General features: G+C 48.5%; 1 protein-coding gene across 1 annotated transcript in view; it reads left to right on the top strand.

The window, feature by feature from the left end:
* Positions 1–23,812, top strand: part of LOC140388571 (semaphorin-3G-like) — a 207,214-nt gene that overhangs the window by 146,255 nt on the left and 37,147 nt on the right. Inside the window, exons 5-7 of the mRNA XM_072472981.1 lie at positions 3,811–3,901; positions 6,402–6,518; positions 8,906–9,048. Of these exons, the coding sequence (XP_072329082.1) occupies positions 3,811–3,901; positions 6,402–6,518; positions 8,906–9,048 (351 nt within the window). The remainder of the gene's footprint in view (positions 1–3,810; positions 3,902–6,401; positions 6,519–8,905; positions 9,049–23,812) is intronic.

The following is a 23,812-nucleotide window of genomic DNA, read 5'->3' as shown; positions in this document are numbered from 1 at the left end:
ATGCTTTTCTAATTGGAGGGCTGTGACCAGTGGTGTTCCACAGGGATCAGTGCTGGGACCTATGCTCTTTGTAGTATATATAAATGATTTGGAGGAAAATGTTACTGGTCTGATTAGTAAGTTTGCAGACGACACAAAGGTTGGTGGAATTGCGGATAGCGATGAGGACTGTCTGAGGATACAGCAGGATTTAGATTGTCTGGAGACTTGGGCGGAGAGATGGCAGATGGAGTTTAACCTGGACAAATGTGAGGTAATGCATTTTGGAAGGGCTAATGCAGGTAGGGAATATACAGTGAATGGTAGAACCCTCAAGAGTATTGAAAGTCAAAGAGATCTAGGAGTACAGGTCCACAGATCACTGAAAGGGGCTACACAGGTGGAGAAGGTAGTCAAGAAGGCATACGGCATGCTTGCCTTCATTGGCCGGGGCATTGAGTATAAGAATTGGCAAGTCATGTTGCAGCTGTATAGAACCTTAGTTAGGCCACACTTGGAGTATAGTGTTCAATTCTGGTCGCCACACTACCAGAAGGATGTGGAGGCTTTAGAGAGGGTGCAGAAGAGATTTACCAGAATGTTGCCTGGTATGGAGGGCATAAGCTATGAGGAGCGATTGAATAAACTCGGTTTGTTCTCACTGGAACGAAGGAGGTTGAGGGGCGACCTGATAGAGGTATACAAAATTATGAGGGGCATAGACAGAGTGGATAGTCAGAGGCTTTTCCCCAGGGTAGAGGGGTCAATTACTAGGGGGCATAGGTTTAAGGTGAGAGGGGCAAGGTTTAGAGTAGATGTACGAGGCAAGTTTTTTACGCAGAGGGTAGTGGGTGCCTGGAACTCACTACCGGAGGAGGTAGTGGAGGCAGGGACGATAGGGACATTTAAGGGGCATCTTGACAAATATATGAATAGGATGGGAATAGAAGGATACGGACCCAGGAAGTGTAGAAGATTGTAGTTTAGTCGGGCAGTATGGTCGGCACGGGCCTGGAGGGCCGAAGGGCCTGTTCCTGTGCTGTACATTTCTTTGTTCTTTGTTCTTTGTTGAGTGGCTCTAAGTCATGATGCTCGTTTGGAGAGCAGATGAAGCCACAATGGACCAAATGGCCTCCTTCTGCACTGTATTGGTTCTGTGTTAGAAACAGAGAAGGTAGGAGCAGGAGGAGGCCTTTTTAGCCCTTCGAGCCTGCTCCGCCATTCGTCACGATTATGGCTGACCATCCAACTCAATAGCCTCATCCTGCTTTCTCCCCATAACCCTTGATCCCATTCGCCCCAAGTGACATATCTAGCCGCCTCTTGAACTTATTCAATGTCGGAGCCTCAACTAGATGGTAGAAGTCATGGGTTTGGAAGGTGCTGTTGAAGGAGCCTTGGTGAGTTGCTCCAGTGCACCTTGTAGCTGGTACATACGACTGCCATGGTGCATCAGTGGTGGAGGGAGTGAATGTTTAAGGTTGTGGATGGGGCGCCAGTCAAGCGGGCTGCTTTGCCCTGGATGGTGTCGAGCTCCTTGAGTGTTGCTGGAGCTTCTCTCGCCCAGGCGAGTGTCCGATTTTACAGAAAATCATGAGAGCTTTCTAAGAATCGAGGAAACCTCCCCATATATGTACCATGTCAATATGATGCAGGAGGCAGCCGAAATCCTCATCCTTGATGAATTACGTCTCTGCAGAAACTCTACCAAAACCTGGCTCTGACAGTCAGGGCACCTTCTGGGCTTAAACACTATATGCAATGTGGGGATATTATAATTCTTCACAATCAGCGGTTCCTAAACTTGCATGACGAAAAGTAATAGTCACACAGTGATAATAATTCATCCCGAAATCTTTAAAGAATTGTTTTTGTTTGGCTTGGCAGAGTCAGGCCTTGAAACATTGGAACCACTCAGATCTTCAGCAGGCTGTATTAATCAGTAGCAGGACATATGTTACCCTCATGCTGCTGCTCCTTCCAGCTTTCAAAATCTAATGAAGGTGAAAAAAGGTGAAAGGGGAGAATTGCAAAGGTTTACACTTGAATGGGGTTACGGTTTCTCCCTCGGGTGGCGAGGGACATCGATAGCCCAGTCCACCAGCCTGACGAGGAGCACAGCTGTGCATGTTGAGATGTACATCACAGGCCCAGATGTTGACTGAATCTTTTGGCTCCTACCCAACTGCACTGTGGATGCAGAAGAGTTGATTTTCAGTGTGTACTGGCGCCAGTAGTAGTTTGTCCGCTTGCCTCATGCATCTTGTATGCCAACAAGAACTAACAATGTGAACATGCGCCAACCCTACAGCTTAAGACGTGGGAAAATCACTTTGCCCAGTATGTGCTGTACCCTGCAATACGCACACATGCACGGGAATACAATGCCTCCTCTTTATTACACAATTTCTGTCATTTGCTTTTATTGTCCATTTGCAGCCATCAATTGTCATATTTCAAAAGAATTCCATTATAATGGGAATTCCTGACTGAACCATGTCCACCATGTCGTAGGATAGACGCAGCTGGATGGTGATACTGTGGATTGTTGCTGCTTTGACCCTGAGTTCTGGAGATCCCTCCCTGAAGCTCTCCCCCTCTTCACCTCTTCCCCCATTTTAAGATGCATCTTTAAGCCAACTTTTCCGGTCTCAAAGTTGCTGGTGCAGTTCAGCGTTAAACTGATAACAGCACCCGTGATACCTCCAGGGCTACATAAATGCCAGCTTGGCTGCAGTGCTCACATTCCATTTTGGACCCAACGTAAGGAGTTTTGCTCAAGTCTTCAGCTGCCTACTCATGCTGTTTCTGCACAGGTCGCTGACGGGAGAGGGGGAAGCTTTTAAGTATTTTGCAGCATTTGGAAATCTGTACTCCTGTTACATGGCAGATGGAAGTTCTCTGCTGGGAGATAACATGATGCTCCTCACAGGGGATCACTTGATGGAGACTACATTAGATACTGATGTAGTTATCTGACATATAGTTTTACAATCTTATTATTTGACTGTGGGGATTTCAGGCAGGAAATGTTTGATACCGAGTTTGGTAGAGTTTAACCTGAGTGAGACATGGTGATGTGGGGGGAAAGAGTGATAATGCTGTCAATTATCTGGGGCATGTTGATTCGGACATATCATATCACAAGACTCTCAGGATATGGAATCGCATGATTGATGAATGTTTGCCTCAGGTTTACATGAATCTCTTCCTCGCGACTGAATCTCAAGGCGATGACTTTATATAATGCACTCTACACACATCGGTTAACTTTGAGTGACCTGCGGGAGGGAGCAATAAGCTCAACTAGAAAGGGAAAGGGTGTAGTCAGACTGAACACTATTTTGCCCCGAGGACATGTCTATCCCAGGGTATGATCTTCGTTCGGAACACTGACTCCAATGAGTTTAACCAGCATGATTCCAATGCTTAAACGCCCATATCCTATTGCTCGTTCAGAGATCTTAGATATGCAGCCTTAACTGGACACCACCTTTTAGTTCCACCCCTGTTGTCTGAAAATAGATTTGCTGTTAGAATCATTCGCAAGCAAAACCTCAGATTGAATTCTTTCTTTGCAGTCTGGTGGTAGGGCACTCCACACTGGCACTTTCAAGGTTTTCATGCACCTTCAGGAACAGACAAACTCGTGGTGAAGCCACGGTAGAGGTAGTCAACGACTAAAGACAGGGAAATTCCTCTGCTCTCCTGAACCTTCTGCATTTGCAGGATTATCTGCCGTGAATGATCAGCCTGCAGCTTCTTGGCATCTTTCACCAGGCTGGAGGTGGTTACACCGACTAATTCCTCTTTGTGCTTTTTTTTTTCAAGCATGCTTTCAGGATGGATGTGAACAGTGTGGAAAGCGGGCGTGGCAAATGTCCACATGATCCCAACCGATCCTTTGCGAGCACTTTCACTGGTAAGCAATTTGAAAATTGCACACTAAACACAAGGTTCTAATTCTAACGAGAATTCCACACACCCCCACCCCACCCCGGGCCACACCATTAAAAGATGCTGATAAGAAAAACCCTCCTCGAAACCCTCATGATGAGAATTCTTCTTCAGAGGGCCCTGATTCTGTAATTGTGGATTTCATAGACTTTACAGTGCAGAAGGAGGCCATTCGGCCCATCGAGTCTGCACCGGCTCTTGGAAAGAGCACCCTACCCAAGGTCAACACCTCCACCCTATCCCCATAACCCAGTAACCCCACCCAACACTAAGGGCAATTTTGGACACTAAGGGCAATTTATCATGGCCAATCCACCTAACCTGCACATCTTTGGACTGTGGGAGGAAACCGGAGCACCCGGAGGAAACCCACGCACACACAGGGAGGATGTGCAGACTCCGCACAGACAGTGACACAAGCCAGAATTGAACCTGGGACCATGGAGCTGTGAAGCAATTGTGCTATCCACAATGCTACCGTGCTGCCCTCATGGTATTTATCTCAGGATTCGTTGCCATTTTAGACGAGAAGGGATGATTGTGGAGGCAATTGTCTTTTGTCCAAAACCGCTTATTTACATGCTATTTACAAAGCGTGATAAGATCAGGAGCTGCTCTCTGAGTTGCTTCACACTCAAGTCCTCTCAGTGAGCGACATCATTTATACCGCTCCCTCTGCACATGCTCGGTCGTTGTCACTAAGGTTAACCCTTTACATTCCACCGAAATGGAGAATCCTCCTTTTTAAAGGGGCTTGATGATGGGAATTCCCTTTTTGAAGGTTCTAATATGGAGGATTCTCCTTTAAAAGGTTCTCATGATGTGAATTCTCCTTTAAATGGATTCTAATGATGAGAATTCCCTTTGAGTGATGTGGAGATGGCGGGACTCGCTGTGTGGGAATGATTCACTGCATGAGGTATTACGCTGTCTGGAACCGGCACTGCTCTGTGCTGATGGGCCTCTTCCTGGGTTCACAATGTAACAAGCAGCCCTCGGTGTTTACTCCAGTTCATAAATCACTCTTCGCAAGACCTACTTCAGGGAGGCATTAAGACGGTTTAACGGTTGATTGGGACAGACTGCTTTTCAGCAACCCGTTAAATGGTTATTCCTAAAAGTCAAACTGTTGTGTTCAGCAGAGTCCCCTCAAAGGGTTGAACCAGTTTGTCGAGAGGGCAGCAACACTTTTCCCTTCAGCCCCGTCGCTCTGGAGGAGTGCAGCACATCACCAGATTATGAGCAGCAATTTAATCTTTTCCACATGTCCCTGTTAGCAACGCAGATAAGAGTGAAGTAGTCAGGCCTCATTAGCATTGCATGTAAAAGTGAGCCAGCAGCTTGAGGAGGCAGCAACCTGCCTAACTTAGCGTACTGCTGACAATTGCTGAGGGACCTCATAATCCTGTTCTGAATCGTGCGTGACATGGATTGGATTCTTCCCTGCTTTCCCCTTGACCCCTCTCCCCACCCCCCTGCCGATCCCTCCTCCAGCTAACATCCTATGGTCTGAGCTTTAGAGGTACCTCTCGTGCAAAGCGAAACTCCCACTTTTATTGAGGCTTCGACCCATCAGCCTGGGGTTTTGAAGGAGCCCTGGTGAGAAACTGGGTCAGGCAAGGAATCGCAAAGGATGAGGCCTTCCCAAATTGAGGGCCAGAAAGCGAGTGTTTAAACGGACGGAATTTTGTTCGGTTCCAATCTGTGAAGGATTCATCGCCACGGTAACATTACTTTCTTCCATGTGGACGGATTTGAGTTGGGCGGTGTTCACTCTCTTACTCGTCACAGCATAGAGTTTACCTGGTATTTGTGGCACAAAATAGAACGGGGGCAAAGTTTTCATTGAAATGCGAGTGGAATAGAATGTAACCCTGCATCATCTCGTAACAATAGGAGCAAGGAACATAGGAACATTCAGCCCCTCCGGCCTACTTTATATAGGCCTCCATTGTGTAGATACCTCAGGGCACGTTTGAAAAGGGGCCTTCACATTTTCTGACAATTATCTGAGGAATGAAAGAATGTTTGAAAAGTGGTTATATCGGTGCCCTGCTGGGAGAATTAAAAATCTAGGGGACTTCCCAACAGGCAGGAGCTGAAGTACAAGAACTCGCACTTAAATAAAACACGCTTTCAAGAACAACCCACCCAAATGACCTCAAACAATATGATTGTTAACTTAAAGGGAGAGGGCATTGGAAAATAGGCAACAGAATTCGCCTTCAGCGGGGGCCCATATCGGCAGCTGGAGTTCTGACCTCCACGACAGCTGCCTCCCAGCCTCCTGCAGGGCTGCGCATCCGTGGCCTTTTGGCGGCCGTTTTTCTGCGCAAAAGACCACAGTTTTCACGATGGCGTGGGAACACAGTCCCTGAAACGGAGTATCCAGCCCCGTGAATATTGGTCTGCCGTACAGTCCGCTGCAGCCACATCATTTGACTCGATTTTCCTCCATTCCTCAGGCGGCGAGTTGTATTCCGGACTGACAGCAGACTTCTTGGGAAGGGATCCCGTCATCTTCCGCAGCCTGGGATCCCGCTCTGCTATGAGGACGGAGCTCGACCAACGCTTGTTGCAAGGTAACTGGTGGCTATCCTCATTGGTGGTCAGCAGATGTACATTGCTTAATAGAATGTGCGCTTTATATGGAGCGGTACGCATGGTGCTCGCTACCACATAGAATAGATGAGATGATCAAAATAGACACCTTCAAGGGGAAGCGAGATAAAGACGAGGCTGGATTTCACAGGGGACGTTAATCTGATTGATTCAAAGCTCCAGTAGACCCAGCACTGGGTGGCGAGCACTGTTGGGCGTACATAACGTGGATGGACCCTGGATCGAGGCGTGGAAGTTCCTAGCTTTAAGACCGGGGAGGGATCTGACTGCCTCGGGGGACAGGGGTGGGCTTTGGAGGCCAGGGGAGGAGGAAGGGTAACATTGTGAGGTGGAGGGAATGCCTGCAATGTGCGACATTCCCAGGAGGAAGTTTGCCCCCTTACTTGCCGCCTTTTAACCACTTGTGTTTTAAAAAATGGCCTGCTCACTCCTGCCCGCCATGCCAACTGCCGTGTGGCCTAGGCAGCGTAATACTCGGTTCAGTGAGGTTTTCAATTGGTAATAAGTACGATTGGCTGTCAACTATCTGAAAGTGGCAATCAGCCTGCTGTCTTTGATATTCTCCCACCTATCATTTTATGGACGGCAGCTCAGAGTGGGGAGGAGGGTGGTGGGCTGAGCACTCCTCATATTTTGCAAGCCCCCCCCACCCCCCACACACCCCCTGTCAACATCACACCCAGCAAGAGACCATAAGATCCAGCCCATAAGGGAGAAAGTAACGGAAGATTAGCGATAGCATTCAATGAAAAGGGATGAAGAAGACTTATGTGGAGCATGAACACTGGTAGGGATTGGATGGGCCGAATGGGCTGTTTCTGTGCTGTAAATTCTATGGACCGTGGAGAAAAATGAGCAGAATGCATTACTGGTGGCAAGCTGAGTTTACATCTCATTTTTGTTGGGTAACTTTAAGTCTGCAAGTTAAACAGTGAGGGTATTCTGTGCGTGAGTGCAAATAACTGCTGTTTTAAATCTGATACACATCCTGTGATGTGTTCATTGACTTCAGTAGGGTGGGTGATAGGCTTGATGTTCCCAAGTTAAAGAGAGGCTAACTAGACAGAGTCTCCAGCTTCTAACCTCTATTCCGTGACTCCACTGTGAAGTGTGGATAGCTGATTACACTGAGTTGCCTCTCAATGTTGAATAGTGTATTGACACCCTCCTTGGAATCCCTGCAGTGCAGAAGGAGGTCATTCAGCCCATCGAGTCTGCACCGTCCCTCTGAGAGAGCACTCTAGGTAGGCCCACTCACCCCACCCAATCCCTGTGACCCCATGCTTTGATCATGGCCAATCCACCCAACCTGTGTTTTGAACTGTGGGAGGAAACCCACGCAGGCACGGGGAGAATGTGCAAACTCCACACAGTCACCCAAGGCCGGAATTGAACCCGAGTCCCTGGCGGTGTGAGGCAGTAGTGCTAACTACATTGGGGGGGGGTTGGAGTGGGCCTTTGTAGAGTACTCTCTCAGAGGATCGGTGCAGATTCAATGGACTAAGCAGTACCTACACTATCTCTGCTCCCTTTTCTCATGTTTTACGGCTTCCAGTAACTGTTGGACAATGTCCTGCTCCAAAGGCACTTCCAGTCCTTTGCCCAAATGCTTGATCTTCATAGGCGGCACGGTAGCCTGAGTGAATATCTTGGGTTGAGTGAAGAGCTATTGAGACCCCGTCAACTGTGCGTTGGATTCTTTTCAACAAACATACAGGTGAGTTTCTCACCTTTATTCCCTGTCCAATTAGATTTTTTTTTTTATTCGTTCATGGCACATGGTATCCCTAGCTGTGCCAGCATTTAATGCCCATCCCTAATTTCCCTTGAGGGGACAGTTAAGAGTCGACCACATTGCTGTGGGTCTGACGTCACATGTCGGCCAGACCAGGTAAGGACGGCAGATTTCCTTCCCTAAAGGACATTAATGAACCAGATAGTTTTTTTCTGACAATCGGCAATGATTTCATGGTAATCATTAGACTTTTAATTCCAGATTTTTATTGAATTCAAATTTCACCATCGGCAGTGGCGGGATTTGAAGCTGGATCCCCAGAGCATTACTCTGGGTCTCTGGTTTACTAGTACAGCGACAATACCACCATGCCAGCACCTCCCCACTGCCTGGGAGTGCGGTAAAGGTGAGTTGACTCACATCATTTAAAAAGTACCTAGATGAGCACTTGGCACGTCATAACACCCAAGGCTATGGGCCAAGTACTGGCAAATGGGATTAGGTAGGTCGGTCAGCGGTTTTTCACGTGTCGGTGCGGACACTATGCCGCCAGAAAGTGCTGACCTCCTCCTCGGCCGCTATCTCAACCTTTACCTTTCTCTCGCCTTGCAGACCCCAAATTCGTGGCCGCTCACCTCATCCCGGACAACGTTGATCGCGACAACGACAAGGTTTATTTCTTCTTCACGGAGAAGGCTGTGGAGTCGGAGGGCAAAGTCCAAGCCATATACAGCCGGATCGGACGGATTTGTGCCGTGAGTTGGCGATTCGGGGGTTATAGGGATAGGGTGGGAAAGTGGGATTGTGGCAGAAGAGTATTGCTGAGTGGATTGAAAGGTAGAGCAGTCTGGAGGGGGTGCGTGGTCCACTGCTCCTATTCCGAATAGTCACATTTGTTCTTAGTTGAAGTTTGGAGGTTTTGCTGCAAAGAATGCAAATGTGAAAGATCATCAGACCGAATGTAAAACAACGACACCCTGCATTTATATGGCATCTTCACTGTAGGAAAACATCCCAGGACACTTCATAGCAGCACTACATCAAATTTCACAATTTCCATTTTGATGTCCAAGACCAATATCACCGCCAGCCACCTCCACCCCATTTTCACATATTCACCATCACGTTTGCCATTTAGGCAAAAACAGGGTAAATCGTAGATAGGACGTTTATTGAACGCAAACCATCCGCCAAAATCTTTTGCGCATCCGTCAACAAGAAGCCTCGCATACTCCAAAAGCCCCCCCTCCCACCCCAGATAATATATCCTGGTGATATTCTTGAACTTGTGCTGCTGGGGCCAAAGCTTCGCGCCAATGCCACAGACTCATCAAATGCGCCTCTCATAGTGTCACGTTAGTGTCACGTTAGTGTCACGTTAGTGCCACATTAGTGTCACGTTAGAACATGTTGAACAAAGAACAAAGAATAAAGAAAAGCACAGCACAGGAACAGGCCCTTCGGCCCTCCAAGCCTGCGCCGACCACGCTGCCCGTCTAAACTAAAAATCTTCCACGCCTCCGGGGTCCGTATCCCTCTATTCCCATCCTATTCATGTATACTCCAAGTGTGGCCGAACTAAGGTTCTATACAGCTGCAACATGACTTGCCAATTCTTACACTCAATGCCCCGGCCAATGAAGGCAAGCATGCCGTATGCCTTCTTGACTACCTTCTCCACCTGTGTTGCCCCTTTCAGTGACCTGTGGACCTGTACACCTAGATCTCTCTGACTGTCAATACTCTTGAGGGTTCTACCGTTCACTGTATATTCCCTACCTGCATTAGACCTTCCAAAATGCATTACCTCACATTTGTCCGGATTAAACTCCATCTGCCATCTCTCCGCCCAAGTCTCCAAACGATCTAAATCCTGCTGTAACCTCTGACAGTCCTCATCGCTATCTGCAATTCCACCAACCTTTGTGTCGTCTGCAAACTTACTAATCAGACCAGTTACATTTTCCTACAAATCATTTATATATACTACGAACAGCAAAGCTCCCAGCACTGATCCGTGCGGAACCGTGGTTATTCAAATCCTAGCAGTCCTCTGCTTCCACAGCTTAGAGGTCCTTGCCACATGTGGACGACTCTTGCTGAAGAAAGTCCTGGCCATGGTTTGGACGAGTACTCCGCCCCCTCATCTTCCTGTCGCAGATAGTACGTTGGGACAGCTTTCCCCTCATTCCAGACCAGTGATGGGCAACCTAATCTAGTGAGTGGGCCGCATGTGGGGCCCTCCTTCATCTCAGTGGGCTGTCAGAGAGAAGCCGGTCTCGTTCGCTAACCATCCCTCCATGAATAAGGTTGGATACGTACCGTACACGCCAAACATTTCATAACGATTCGCAAAAAATGCTGCACATTCATATGTATTAATAAAACTATCAACTTCAAATGGTATAAATAAAATAAATATTTACGCTTCGGACACGACTCTCACAGTAAATGTTCTGAGCAACCAGCACGCACTTTACGAGCATAACGCTTTAGTCAGAGTGCAAAAACAACTACACTGACGGAAACCAGCAGAATCTGGTAAGCCTGCGCGTGGGCAACGCACCAGGAACCCTGACAGGCCACAAGTTGCCCACCACCGATGTAGACGATCGTAATTGCTGACCTGATCGCCATTTTAGGGATCACAGTGAAACTCAGAAGCTGGGAGCTGGGGAAAGGGCTGCTGGAGAACGGGTGGCCCAGAATACAACAGGACAGAGGCAGTAAATCACCCATCAGACCTCCTAACTTGTAGTGTAAAGTTAGAATTAAGGCTCTGGTTTCACATAAAGCATCGCTCAACTTAGCCTGACAGTGCTTTGCGGTGCAGCGTGGGTACAAGAAATGGGGTGGGGGACCTCCCTTCACCTTCCCCTCACAACGTTTACGTCGCCCCCCTCGGGGAAGACTCTTCCGTTGATGTCTCCCAGATGTTTGTTTGTCACGTTTTATTTTCATCTTCCGAGGGTTTAGAGCTGAAGATCCCAGCAAATGTTGTCATAGCTGGAAACTTGTCCCGAGGCCCCTGACAGACAGTAAAACTCAACGTGTGAGTTGAAGTTTCCAGCCCAGGAAATGGTTTAATGGATGTCAGGAAGCCTTTTATGATTTTGACAGCAGTTATTTTGTTTTTAATGTTTTTTCCCAACCATGTTTTCTTTAACACATTTCATGTGATGAGTCTTTTGTAGGGGTTTCCAAGAAGACCATGATAGCTCTCTCTAACCCCTCAATTCATCTTTCAATGAACAGGAAAGAAAATAAGTCTTTCACTGCAAGGAGAAGCAAGCAACCAAGACCTATCCAGAACCTTCCCTGAGGCCTAGATACACCTTTAGGATAATTTTATTGTTGCTTATGCTTTGAATTCCACAGAAAAATTTATCATTTTTTAAAAAACGATGGATTATAGCATATCCTTGTGATATATTTTATTGAATGATTTTCAAGTATTTCACTCCAGTGGCTAAAGACAACACAGACTACGCAAAGTGGTGCATTATTACGATATTATTCTCCTTTCTGAACACTTAGAACTCTGATCTGTGGAGATTAATGGCCACAGTGTATTGCAGAATAAAGACGGAAAAACAATTCATGAAGTTGATGAGAGAGAGAGTGAGAGAGAGAGGTAAAGACTGGTGTTCATCAGTAAACATGAGCATTGGGAGCCGATACAAATCCCACAGGGATCAGGGATTTCCCCCTCCCTCAGCCCATCAAATGGACATGACTCATGTCAACCCATCAGAATGAAAGCACCGAGGATTTTCTTTTTAACAGCAGTTCATAAATCCAAAGTGTTGTGTCTGGAGAAATTGGGATGTTCTTATTATTCCATGGGATGTGGGCATTGCTCGCAATTCAAGCATTTATTGCCCAATCCTAATTGCCCTCGAGAAGGTGGTGAGAAGGCTTTCGCGAACCGCTGAAGACCCTGGGAGCAGGTACACCCACAGTGCTGTTAGGGAGGGAGTTCCAGGATTTTGACCCAGTGACAGTGAAGGAACGGCAAGTCAGGATAGTATTACGATCCCACACCAGATCCCAATGGTGGCTGGGACACAGGACCAAAGACCCAATATTTTATTTTTATTTTGTAAGAGCGTGCAAGGATACTCGCCCCAGGAGTGATTTCACAAATAGGGATATGGTATTTTAAAACAAACTTGATTACTAACACAGTATTGAAATATCTTTAACATCACACCATAAAATAGCTTACAATTGCCCCTTGAACAATGCCATTCAATACAATGACACAATAACCCTTAACTGCTATCTTTACTCCCACTCAACCAACAAGAAAAACAAATCTCAGCTCTCAATACACTCTTAAATACCACTGGCACTCAGGGATACTTTCTACACAGAGATGTTGTTTGAGAAAGAGAGATCTCTTGACACTGCTTTAAAGAAAAGATCTGACTCCTTTCAGACCCATGCAGAAACTCTGGTTGTATTTCTTCAGAAGCTGTTTCAGCTAGTTTGTTCACATTTCCAACCTCACTTCTGTTCTGTCTGCAGACATATCTTTTAACTGAACTGCAGAGAGAAAACTGCATGAACTGTGGTCACAACTTCAGCTAGAACTCCACTGACCTGCTTTCCCTGCAAAATGCCTCCACCCAGTAATCACATCATCTTATCAAGCAGAAATATAATGAACTCTGCAGGGAATCCCCTTAATCCAAACAAAATTGCATTAGCCAAAGCCTTCAATGATGGTTGAATTGTGCCCCTCGCTCCCAAAATATACTTGCCTTTCAGACTAGGATTTCTTTTAAAATATGATTGCAGCAGTCACACACACACTAATCCAGGGCGCGATCTAACTGATGCGTCGGACCCAACTCGGGATCGACGCAGCCGATACATCTCGCACCCGGCTCGCTATGCCTCGCGAGGATATAACAGGATCTCACAAGGCCGTGCGACCTGAATCCCGCCAACAATGGGTGGGACCTAAATTTGAATATTTAAGTGTGCAGTTCGGCATACTTAAATATGTCTTCGGCAGATTTAACCAGTGCCCGGGATCGAATCCCCTTGCCGAGGAAACCCTAGCCGGGCTCTGTTTTGCACTGATCTCCGTAACTGGGGACCAGGAGGAACAGCACTTGGGGATATCTCCCCGGCGACAGGAGGCGCTCGGGTGGTCACAGCTTCAGCTAGAACACGGGCCACCCGGGCACCTTGACCTGCCAGCCTGGCACCCTGGCAGTGGTACCCAGGTGCCAGCCTGGCACTGCCAAGGTGCCCAGGTGGCACTGCCAGGCTGGCAGGGAACACAGCCAGGGTGCCAGACGGAAAGTGCCACCGTGCCAATGGGGCATATTTGTTGCACCGGGGATCGGGCCTAATAGTGCTCTGCCCTTATGAAGTGGGGAGAGGGGGGGGGGGCTCGAGGGCTCCCTAACCGGTAGGTTGGGGTGTTGGGTGGGGGGTTCAGAGGTCGCATTGGGGGATCGAGGGATCAAGGCGCCATTTAAAAATGACAGCCCGATCTCTTCCTTCACTGACGAGTGGAGCTCCTCAGTACAGGAAATGAAGGTGAGTGCGGCCTGGGTGGGCGTTCCTCGCCAAGACCTGAAAAAAATAACAGATTCCCGTTCAATAGCGGGGTTGCTCACGGTGCTAAAAACTTCGGGAAACACCCTGCTAAAGCTGCCCACAATGGGACTCTGGTTTCTATCCCATTAAACCGTGCCCCCAAGCTGACTGCACCCAATACATATAATACAATATATCCCGTGTCTGCGTGGGTCTGACCCCTACATACCCAAAGATGTGTAGGGTAGGTAAATTGGCTACACTAAAAACTGCCTCTTAATTGGAAAAAAAATAATTGGGTACTCCAAATTTATTTTTAAAAATACAATATATATCTCAAATTCCTACATTCATCACAATAGTGAGTGGCTTGAATTCGCGCTCTGTGTACCCCAACAGGAGCTGGAGTATGGCGACTAGGGGCTTTTCACAGTAACTTCAGTGCAGTGTTAATTAATGTAAGCCTACTTGTGACAATAAAGGTTATTATTATTATTGCAAGTTACAGACTTTGCAGAGCAGGCATAGGAACCGGACTGTCTGTGTATGCGCGTGACTGTCTTTGTGTGTGTGTCTGTGTGTTTTTGTATCTGTGTGTGTGTCTGTGTGTTTGTGTATCTGTGTGTGTGTCTGTGTGTTTGTGTATCTGTGTGTGTGTCTGTGTGGTTTTTAAAAAAATTCAGAGTACCCAATTCACCTTTTCCAATTAAAGGGCAAATTTAGCGTGGCAAATCCACCTACTCTGCACATTTTTGAGTTGTGGGGGCGAAACCCACGCAAACACGGGGAGAATGTGAAAACTCCACACGGACAGTGACCCAGAGCCGGGATCGAACCTGGGGCCTCGGCGCCGTGAGGCCGCAGTGCTAACCCACTGCGCCACCAGTGCTGCCCTTGTGTTTGTGTGTTTATGTGTGTGTCTGTATGGTGTCTATGTGTGTGGTGTCCATGTACGTCAGACTGATAACAACCATCGTCAGCCATTTGATTGATTATCTTGACTGATAACCTCATTAGGGCTGAACTCATAACCTTTGCAGTGTTGGTGGTGTTAACCCTGCCCTGATAACCCTTCACCGATCAATCATCACATTGGTTCAATGTTTGAAATGTCCCAGATTTTGAGTCTGCAAGCGCAATAGTTCAGGGGGAGGGCAGCCCACATTGCCGGTGAACAGCTTCAGTTCACAGGAATGTCACTTGGTATCAGGAGGATGGAACTCACCCGAGGCGAGAGTTTGCACCCGGCTACGGCGTCACACCGGCATCAGTATAACTGCGGAACCAGGCTCCGGGGGGGTGGGGGGGGGCTATTCCCACCGCATTGGTCGATGCATAGTCGAAAGAAAATAAATGGGCAGTGTGCAGATCTAGAATTCACATTATAGGAAGGATGTGATAGCACTGGAAAGGGTGCAGAAGAGATTCACCAGGATGTTGCCTGGGCTGGAGAGCTTTAGTGATGAAGAGAGATTGGATAGACTGGGGTTGTTTTCCTTGGAGCAGAGGAGACTGAGGGGGGACATGATTGAGATGCATAAAATTATGAAGGGCATAGATGGAGTAGACAGGAAGAAACATTTCCCCTTGGTGAAGGGATCAATGACCAGAGGGCACAGATTTAAGGTAAGAGGCAGGAGGTTTAGAGGGGATGTGAGGAAAAACCTTTCTCACTCAGAGGGTGGTGGGAGTCTGGAACTCGCTGCCTGAAAGAGTGGTGGAGGCAGAGACCCTCAGAACATTAAAGAAGTATTTAGATGTGCACTTGCGATGCCACAAGAGGCTATGGGCCAAGTGCTGGAAAATGGGATTAGAACAGATGGAATTGGTGAATGTTGAGTCTGGAGAAGGGTGTGTAGATAGCCTGGGTGACATTGAGATCCACAAAGACGAGGTGTTGGGCGTCTTGAAAAATATTAAGGTAGATAAGTCCCCAGGGCCTGATGGGATCTACCCCAGAATACTGAAGGAGGCTAGAGAGGAAATTGCTGAGACCTTGACAGAAATCTTTGGATCCTCACTGTCTTCAGGTGATGTCCCGGAGGACTGGCGAATAGCCAATGTTGTTCCTTTGTTTAAGAAGGGTAGCAAGGATAATCCAGGGAACTGCAGGCCAGTGAGCCTTACGTCAGTGGTAGGGAAATTACTGGAGAGAATTCTTCGAGACAGGATCTATTCCCATTTGGAAGCAAATGGACGTATTAGCGAGGAGCAGGTAGGTTTTGTGAAGGGGAGGTCGTGTCTCACTAACTTGATAGAGTTTTTCGAGGAGGTCACAAAGATGATTGATGCAGGTAGGTCAGTGGATGTTGTCTATATGGACTTCAGTAAGGCCTTTGACAAGGTCCCTCATGGCAGACTGCTACAAAAGGTGAAGTCACACGGGGTCAGGGGCGAGCTGGCAAGATGGATACAGAACTGGCTAGGTCATAGAAGGCAGAGAGTAGCAATGGAAGGATGCTTTTCTGATTGGAGGGCTGTGACTAGTGGTGTTCTGCAGGGATCAGTGCTGGGACCTTTGCTGTTCGTAGTATATATAAATGATTTGGAGGAAAACGTAACTGGTCTGAGTAGTAAGTTTGCAGACGACACAAAGGTTGGTGGAATTGCGGATAGTGATGAGGACTGTCAGAGGACACAGCAGGATTTAGATTGTTTGCAGACTTGGGCAGAGAGATGGCAGATGGAGTTTAATCCATACAAATGTGAGGTAATGCATTTTGGAAGGTCTAATGCAGGTAGGGAATATACAGTGAATGGTAGAACCTTCAAGAGTGTTGACAGTCAGAGAGATCTAGGTGTACAGGTCCACAGGTCAGTGAAAGAGGCAACACAGGTGGACAAGGTAGTCAAAAAGGCACATAGCATGCTTGCCTTCATTGGTCGGGGCATTGAGTACAAAAATTGGCAAGTCATGTTGCAGCAGTATAGAACCTTAGTTAGATCACACTTGGAGTATAGTGTTCAATTCTGGTCTCCACACTACCAGAAGGATGTGGAGGCTTTGGAGAGGGTGCAGAAGAGATTTACCAGGATGTTGCCTGGTATGGAGGGCATTAGCTATGAGGAGAGGTGAAAATAACTCAGTTTATTCTCACTGGAACGACGAAGGTTGAGGGGCGACCTGATAGAGGTCTACAAAATTATGAGGGGCATAGACAGAGTGGATAGTCAGAGGCTCTTTCCCAGGGTAGAGGGGTCAATTACTCGGGGGCATAGGTTTAACGTGTGAGGGGCAAGGTTTAGAGGAGATGTACGAGGCAAGTTTTTTACACAGAGGGTAGTGGGTGCCTGGAACTCGCTGCCGGAGGAGGTGGTGGAAGCAGGGACGATAGTGACATTTAAGGGGCATCTTGACAAATACATGAATAGGATGGGAATAGAGGGATATGGACCCGGGAAGTGCAGAAGATTTTATTTCAGACGAGCAGCATGGTCGGCACGGGCTTGGAGGGCCGAAGGGCCTGTTCCTGTGCTGCACCTTTCTTTGTTCTTTGTTCTTTAATAGTGAGGTCGGTGTTTTTGACCGGTGCAGACGTGATGGGCTGAATGGCCTTTTCTGTGCTGTGGCTCTATGACACATGACGCCTCGCTGGCGGGGTGTTAAAAATATAGAACCCCCACGGAACCATCCCCCCCACTCCACAAAATCCCTTCTCCCCATGGAACACCCACCCGCGCAACACCCGCCCCCCACAGAAGATCTCCCCTGGCACTGCCTCCTGGCACGTCCGTGCGGTGGCAGGGGACAGTGCCCATGCAGTCCTCAGGGAAGTGCCAGAGTGCTGCCTGGACCCTCTTACTCCCCGGGGGATGTACTCACCTCTACGCCTCCGGGGGGGGGGGGCGGGGGTTCTACCCCCAGGTGCACATCATGTGGGATCTGTCATAATTCATACAGACGGGAAAGGTCAATCTCATAGGGGGCGGGGAGGGATAATTATGTTTTCTACTGAAATGAGGAGCCTGACGTTCAACCTCGGATTTCCCGTTACGTCATTGATAGGGGTTGGGGACAATCGGAATGGGAATTCCCTCCGGCATAGGCTGCGTTTTGGGACTCACTTGGAGTTTATCGCTCTCGCCTCCGATCCTGCCCATTAAAAATGGGAACACTGCCCCCTCCTCCCCAGCGAGTGTCTTTTTATTCTTGCACACGATATGGGGGTCGCTGGCTCAGCCCACATTTTGTTGACACCCCAGATTGCCTTGGCGAAGATAATGGTGATCTGCCTTCTTGACCCGCTGCCGTTCATACGTCGATACGAGCACGCAAACATGCAAATCGGGAGCAGGAATAGGCCACTCGGCTCCTTGAGACGTTCAATAAGGTCATGGCTGATCTGATTGTAACCTCAACCTCACATTCCTGCCGACCCCCGATAACCTTTCACCCCCTTGCTAATCAATAATCTATCTGGCTCTACTTTAATTATAAGCAAAGGGCGCCATCGAGTGGCCACGCTGCGACCGGAAAGCAGAGCGCCGTGGCGCAACGTGGCCAATAGAAGCCAGGAGACCCCTCTCCTGGGATCTACCCAGCTCGCAATTATCTCGCAAGATGTTGCGATGTAAATCCCGCCCATTGTCGGCAGGATGACTTTTTGGCAAATCTGCACATTAGAGCGAGACAGTCTCACTCTAATATGCAGTTTCCCGGGGCACCCGAGACGTTGGGACGTACCCCCTTTGCCTCAGAGACCTCGGGTGGTCGCTATTCAGTGCCGGCCTCCACAAACGCGGAACAGATGGAACAGCACTTATGGGGGTCTCCCAGGAGATCCGAGGCCCGCAGGCGCATCCCCACCTGGTACTGCTGGTGCAACCTGAGCACCCTGACACTGCCAGCCTGGCACCCTAGCAGTCCCACCTGGGTGCCAGCCTGCCACTGCCAAGTTACCCAGGTGGGACTGCTTGCTGGCAGGGGCACTGCCAGGGTACCAGGTTTGCACTGCCAAGGTGCCAAGCTGGCATTTTACGCACTGTGGCGATCGGGCCTGGGGGTGCCCTGCATGCATGTTGGAAGTGGGGTGCAGTGGGGCCTGGGGACCCCTTCCTAGTGAGTTGGGGCTTGCGGGGGGGGGGGGGGGCGGGGGGGGGGGAGGGGATGTCAGGGGGGGCGCATCGGGGACTCCAGAGAGTGGGAGGCCATTGACATCCCAATCTCTCGCTACACTGAGGAGTTCCGTCAAGCGAAGCTCCTCTGCAGAAAATGGGGCTATGTTCCCCGTTGAGGCCCCCTATCGAACCCGAGTGATGTTCGATAGCATTCCCTCTGGGACTTTGTTCCCATTTAGTTAGATCGCGCCCAAAGATTCTGTTTGCACCGCCTTTTCAGAAAGAGAGTTCCAGAGACTCACGATCCTCAGAGGGGTAAAGATTTCTCCTCATCTCTGTCTTCAATGAGAAACCACAATATCCCCGAATTCTAGATTCACCCACAAGAGTAACAATCCTCTCCAAATCCACCCTGTCAATACCCCTCAGGATCTTCAAGATTTTGAAGTCGCCTCTCACTCTTCTAAACTCCCGTGGATACAAACATTTATTTCTATTTTTTTTAAATTTAGAGAACCCAATTATTTTTTTCAATTCAGCGTGGCCAATCCACCTACCCTGCACATCTTTGGGTTATGGGGGTGAAACCCACGCAAACACGGGGAGAATGTGCAAACTCCACACGGACAGTGACCCAGGGCCGGGATCGAACCCGGTCCCTCAGCGCCGTGAGGCAGCAGTGCTAACCACTGCGCCATCGTGCCGCCCCAGTGGATACAAACCTACTTTCTTGATAAGACCATAAGACATAGGAGCAGAAACATACCATTCGGCCCATCAAGTATACCCCACCATTCAATGAAATCATGGCTGATCTGAGGTGATATCTTTCACTCTTTAAGTTCTGGAAACATCCAGAGGATTGGAAGCCTGCCAACAGTGAAAAACACCCTTATTCAAAAAGGGAGGGAGACAAAAAACGAGTAACTATAGATCCGTTGACTTAACATCTGTCACTGGAAAAATGTTCAGAGTCCATTTGGAAATACATAATATAATCGAGCAGAGTCAGTATGGCGTCATGAAGGGGAAATCATGTCTGATAAACATTTTGGAATTCTTTGAGGTGTTAATGAGCAGGATAGATAAAGGGGGACCAGTAGATGTAATATACTTGGATTTCCAAAAAGCATTCGATAAGATACCACACAAAAGGCTATTTAATAAGATCAGAGACCAGGGTGTTGGGGGTTGTATATTGGCTAGAGGATCAGCTAACTGCTGGAAGACAGTGAGTTGGGGTAAGAGGGGCATTTTCAGGATGGCAACCTGTAACTAGTGGAGTGCCACAGGGCTAGGTACTGGGGCCACGATTATTTACAATATATATTAATGACTTGGATGAGGGAATGAATGTACTATTGCCTAGTTTGCGGATGACACAAAAATAGGTGGGAAGGCAAGTGGTGAGTGTGACACAAAGAGTCTGCACAGGTATATAGACAGGTTAAGTGAGTGGGCAAAAAATCTGGCAGATGGAATATAATGAAGGAAAGTGTGAAGTTGTTCACTTTGGTAGGATGAATAAAGGAGCTGAATATAATGTAAATGGAGAAAAACTGCAGCACAGAGAGATTTGGGTGTCCTCTTGTATAAATCACAGAAAGCTATCCTGCAAGTTCAGCAGCTAATAGGGACGGCAAATGGAATGTTGGTCTACATTTCAAAGGAAGTGGCGTATAAAAATAGGAAGGTCTTGCTAAAACTATACAAGTTAGATCACACCTGGGAAACTGTGAATAGTTTTGGCCACCTTATCTAAGGAAAGATATGCTGGCATTGGGGGCAGTCCAAAGAAGGTTCACTGGCTTGATCCTGGGTATGGAGGGATTCTCTTTGAGGAGAGGTTGAGTAGGTTGAAATTGTACCCAATGGAGTTTAGAAGAATGAGAGATGACCTTTTGGGACATACAGGGGGCAGGATTCTCCCCTACCTGGCGGGGCGGGCGGTCTCGGTGCCGAGGAGTGGCATGAACCACTCCGGCGTCGGGCCGCCCAGAAGGTGCGGAATCCTCCGCACCTTCAGGGGCTAGGCTGGCGCCGGCGGGGTTGGTGCCGCGCCAAGGGCCTCCGCCGGCTGGCGCGAGTTGGCGCATGCGCGGGAGCGCCAGCGTGTGCTGGCGTCGTCCCAACGCATGCGCAGGGGGGTTCGTCTCCGCACCGGCCATGGCGGAGGTTGACAGCAGCCTGTGCGGAGGGAAAGAGTGCCCCCACGGCACAGGTCTGCCCGCGGATTGGTGGGCCCCAATCGCGGGCGAGGCCTCCGTGGGGGCACCCCCCCGGGGCCAGATCCCCCCGCGCTCCCCGGAGGCCGCCCGCAGAGCCAGGTCCCGCCGGTAAGTACCAGGTCTAATTTAAGCCGGCGGGACCAGCCTAAAATGGGCGGCCGCTTGGCCACCGCGGGCTGGAGAATCGCCGGGGGGGGGGGGGGCGCTGCCAGCGGTCACCGATTGGCGCGCCGCGATTCCCACCACCGCCAAAACCCCGACGCCGGATAATTCGGCAGCCGGCAGGGGCGGAATTCACGCCACCCCCCGCCGATTCTCCGGCTCAGCGGGGGTCGGAGAATCCCGCCCAGGATTCTCAGGGAGCTTGGCAGGTTTGATACTGAGAGGATGTTTCCTCTTGTGGGAGAGTCTAGGACCAGAGGGCATCATCTCAGAGTAAGGAGTCACCCATTTAAGACAGAGATGACGAAGAATTTATCCTTTCAGAAAGGAGTGAATGTGTGGAATTCCTTACCGCAGAGAGCTGAAGAGGTCGTTAAGCATATTCATGGTTGAGCTAGACAGATTTCTAATCAGTAAGGGAATCAAGGGTTATGGGGATAAGGCAGGAAAGTGGAGTTGAGGATTATCATATTGGATTTGTTTATCGTCACGTGTACCGAGGTACAGTGAAAAGTATTTTTCTGCGAGCAGCTCAAACAGATCATTTAGTACATGAAAAGAAAAGAAAAGAAAAAGAAAATACATAATAGGGCAACACAAGGTACACAATGTAAATACATAGATACCAGCATCAGGTGAAGCATACAGGGGTGTAGTGTTAATGAGGTCCATCCATAAAAGGGTCGTTTAGGAGTCTGGTAACAGCGCGAAGAAGCTGTTTTTGAATCTGTTTGCGCGTGTTCTCAGACTTTTGTAGACTTTTATGTCAGACCAGCCATGACCTCATTGAATGGCAGAGCAGACCTGATGGACTGAAGGTCGACTTCTGCTCCTACATCTCATGGTCTTATGATAATCCATGAATCCACTTTCCCACCTTTTCCCCATAAGCCTTGATTTTTGAACCTTTTGGGGTATGAGCATCGCTGGCAAGGCCAGCCTTCATTCTCCATCCCCAATTGCCCTTGAAAGGGAGGTGGCGAGCCACCTTCTTGAACTGCTGCAGTCCAGGTGAGTATGGGCTCCGGTGCTTTGGGACCCGGTTCGATTCCTGGCTTGGGTCACTGTCTGCTGCGGAGTCTGCACGTTCTCCCCGTGTCTACGCGGGTTTCCTCCGGGTGCTCCGGTTTCCACCCACAAGTCCCGAAAGACGTGCTGTTAGGTAATTTGGACATTCTGCATTCTCCCTCTGTGTACCCGAACAGGCGCCGGAATGTGGCGACTGGGAGCTTTTCACAATAAATGCACTGCAGCGTTAATGCAAACCTCCTTGTGACAATAAGAAAGATTATTATTAATATAAATCTCTCCTGCCCCTCCTGAAGGCCTCGATATCCTTCCTGAAGTGAAGTGCCCAACATTGAACACAAAGGTCAGCTGTGGCCTCGCCAGTGTTTTACAAAGGTTAAGCGTTACCTCCTCGCGATTGAACACACTGGTTTTATTAATCAAGCCCGGAATCTCGTATGCTTTTTTTTAACAGCCTTTCAACTTGTCCTGCTACGTTCAAAGATTTGAGTGGGCACGCCCCCGGTCTCTCTGTTCCCCATTTTAATATCATTTCGCTTCATGTTGTGCCTCAGTCTGCCTACCAAAATGTATCACATCATCATTGTCTGTGTTAAATGTCATCTGCAAGGTTTCTGCCCATTTTACCAGACTGCCAATGCCCCCCCCCCCTCCCCCCCCCCCCCCCCCCCCCCACACACACACACACGTTATTCATACACATTTCAAAGTTTTGTGTCATCTGCAAATTTTGAAATTATGCCTTGTAAGCCCCAACTCAGCTCATTACTATCAGCGGCAATATAACATTAGTGTCACTGATTGTTAGTTGTAAGCATTTTGCAAGCAGCAAGATCCTATAAACACCAGTACAAATGGGTGTAGGTTAATGCCCGAAGGGAAGGGGGTTGATTATCGCAGTTGGTTGGATGGTTGGTTCATGACGCGAAGCGACACCACCTCATATGCGATGAGGCCTTTTCACGAATGCCCCGCCTTCTCTGATCCTCGGGTTAAATCACCATCAGGCCGCTCTCTCTCTCAAAGGGGAGAGCAGCCTCTGGTCCTCTGGTCCTCTGGCGGCATCTCCATCTCTTTTCAGGGGATGGAATAATGGAAAGGGGGAAAGATGGAAGTTCATCTACCTAAAAAGGATGGATGTAGGGCTGGTTTAGCTCAGGGCTAAACAAGCTGGTTTGTGAGACAGAACAAGGCCAGCAGCGCAATTTCAATTCCCGTACCAGCTTACCCGAACAGGCGTAGGAATGTGACGGACTCGGGGCTTTTCACAGTAACTTCATATTTGTGACTATAAAAGGATGTTATTATTATGTATGTTTACTTGGCATTGTTATGTTCTTAAATGCTTGTGAAATGTCAGTATAGCAAGAAAAGAAGACAGGAAATAAAGAGAGTTTGTTGTTTTGATGCTCTGACGTCAGTTGGGCAGAGAATAGAGACAATGGGCTGAATTTTATGGCCCTGCCACGGAGTGGATGGGGCTGGA

Source organism: Scyliorhinus torazame, chromosome 13, assembly GCF_047496885.1.
Source record: "Scyliorhinus torazame isolate Kashiwa2021f chromosome 13, sScyTor2.1, whole genome shotgun sequence".
In the NCBI taxonomy this organism is placed as follows: Eukaryota; Metazoa; Chordata; class Chondrichthyes; order Carcharhiniformes; family Scyliorhinidae; genus Scyliorhinus; species Scyliorhinus torazame.
Note: the sequence above shows the minus strand (reverse complement) of the source record. Positions and strands in the feature narration are given on the sequence as shown.